This window comes from Sardina pilchardus, chromosome 2 (genome assembly GCF_963854185.1).
Source record: "Sardina pilchardus chromosome 2, fSarPil1.1, whole genome shotgun sequence".
NCBI classification, from domain to species: Eukaryota; Metazoa; Chordata; class Actinopteri; order Clupeiformes; family Clupeidae; genus Sardina; species Sardina pilchardus.
In genome coordinates this window covers 45,877,393-45,879,892 of record NC_084995.1, presented here as the reverse complement: position 1 = coordinate 45,879,892, position 2,500 = coordinate 45,877,393, and the positions used below count along the sequence as shown (strand labels likewise).

The 2,500-nt window shown below is 46.0% G+C and overlaps 1 protein-coding gene across 1 annotated transcript in view; it reads right to left on the bottom strand.

The window, feature by feature from the left end:
* Nucleotides 1-262: 262 nt before the first annotated feature.
* Nucleotides 263-2,500, bottom strand: part of LOC134058701 (disco-interacting protein 2 homolog C-like) — an 82,255-nt gene continuing 80,017 nt past the window's right edge. Inside the window, exon 38 of the mRNA XM_062515649.1 lies at nucleotides 263-870. Within this exon, the coding sequence (XP_062371633.1) occupies nucleotides 618-870 (253 nt within the window). The 3' untranslated portion in view covers nucleotides 263-617. The remainder of the gene's footprint in view (nucleotides 871-2,500) is intronic.

The following is a 2,500-nucleotide window of genomic DNA, read 5'->3' as shown; positions in this document are numbered from 1 at the left end:
GTGTGTATATGTGCGTTGGTTTGTGTGTGTGTGTGTGTGTGTGTGTGTGTGTGTGTGTGTGTGTGTGTGTGTGGGTGTGTGTGGGTGGGTGTGTGTGTGTGGGTGTGTGTGTATCTGTGCGTTGGTGTGTGTGTGTGTGTGTGGGTGGGTGGGTGTGTGCGTTGGTGTGTGTGTGTGTGTGGGTGGGTGTGTGTGTGGGTGTGTGTGTGTGTATCTGTGCGTTGGTGTGTGTGTGTGTGTGTGTATCTGTGCGTTGGTGTGTGTGTGTGTGGGTGCATTAAACAATGATGCAGTAAAATCAGAGCAAATGGGGTCTCTACACTCTAAACAAACAAACAAACAAACAAACAAACAAACAAACATGCCACAGCCACGTCCTGAGGAGCAGAGTCCAATAATACACCAGGCTCTGGGTGTGTGTGTGTGTGTGTGTGTGTGTGGTTGGTTGACTGTACACTGTATAATACACTTGTGTGCTTGCATATATGCATTGATGGGTTTGTGTGTGTGTGTGTGTGTGTGTGTGTGAGTGAGTTTTCTTTGTGAGTATCACGTCTGATTGTGTGTGTGTGTGTGTGTGTGTGTGTGTGTGTGTGTGTGTGCGCGCTACATGTCTTCTACATGTTGTAGGCCACGTAGATGGGGTCCAACTGGTCTCCTAGGAAACCGTCTCTCAGATGCATGCGCTGCTTCTCCCCGCGGGAGTTGATGGGGATGACGCCCGTCTCCACGACGACCACCACGCCCACGATGAGGTAGTGCTCCTCCAGCACCGCGTTGGTCACCATGGGAACCAGGTCCAGCGCCTCGTGCTCCGAGCCGTCCAGCTCGACCACCACCACCAGCAGGTTGGTCCAGGTGAACACCGCGCTACACACACACACACACACACACACACACACACACACACACACATATTTATATATGTTTATATACTGTACACATCCAGCTCCACCACCACCACCAGCAGGTTGGTCCAGGTGAACACCGCACTACACACACACACACACATGCACACACACATTTATATATGTTTATCTCCCTTTTAGCAATGTAAACGTTTACATTGTAATAGGAATTTAACACTACACAAGTGGCAACGGTGGAATAAATATACATGTGAAGAATACAAACGGGAGATAAGCGGGATAACGGCCTTCGAGGTCGACCGGTTTGATGGAAATAATGGCTAGGCGGAGGCAACGTCGCCGGAGTTCTAGACCTCCACCTAGCCATTATTCCCATCGAACCGGTCACCTCGTCGGCCGTTATCCCTTACTTACAGTGCCCTCCAAAAGTATTGGAAAACATGCTTAAAGTTAAATATAAAATCATCTTTTGGAAATTGATCTTAATGCCTTAAATGAAACAATGAAGAAATATTCAACCTTTAATGACATCAATTTTCTTTGTGAATGAATAATGTATTGTAAATAAATAAATGTTTTCCTTAAAATATAGGGGGTCATAAGTATTGGAACGCCCATGTTAAATTCCCATAGAGGATTTTTATTTTTATTTTTAAAGGCCAGTTATTTCATGGATCCAGGACACTATGCACCCTGATAAAATCCCCTTGGCCTTTGGAATTAAAATACCCCCACATCAACACCATACCCTTCACATACTAAGAGTTTGGCATGCTTAATGTCATTTATTAGCTGTTAGCTAATTAGCTGGTTTCATTCTCATTGAGCTCAATACACACATTAGTGATGCGCGGGTGGGCTTTTTTTAAAACCCGCCCCAACCCGACTTTTCAGGAGATCCAAACCGCCCCGCCCAATCCGCAAAAATATGTTCGAATTGTGACCCAAATCCGACCCGACCCGCGGAAAGGAAAAAACGCATTTAACGTCTTTCCTAGCCTAATTAGCCCACATGAGGACAACAGCGGGTTACAATGATCGGTCATTTTGACAATCTGCGCTCCTCCACACCATTCATAATCTGCAGCCTAGACATAGCTAGTGTTAAATCTCATCTTCATAACAAGTTTCCATTCATATTTCCCCTTGCAACTTCATAGGCTAGCCTACTTTTGCGTTTAACACTGCCAAGCATTTAACAAGCACAGCTGTTTATTCGTGTAGCCTATGACAGAAGCGAGGTGTTCTCGCATTGTGCACAACCTTCGATATCCCAGATCATTAGGCTCCATGTCCATAAAGTAGCGAATGCGCGACTGACTTTTTCAGTCAGTCACGCATGGCGCAATTGGGTGCTGAATTTAGGAGAAATTATGTTTTGCGCTCGACCACACCTCCTGTATTGCAGGCGCATCGCCACCTAATATGTCGGAAGTTAACAAGTGAGAAATGTGCATTTTTACTTTTTTGACCCGACCCACCCGCAATATTTAGAAAAAACTATTAGGCCTACCCAAATCCGCCCGACCCGCGGGTAAACCCGCGGATATCCGCGGGTAATGGGCTGAACCGCGCATCACTAACACACATGCAGTACACACACACACACACACACACACATATTTAGATAT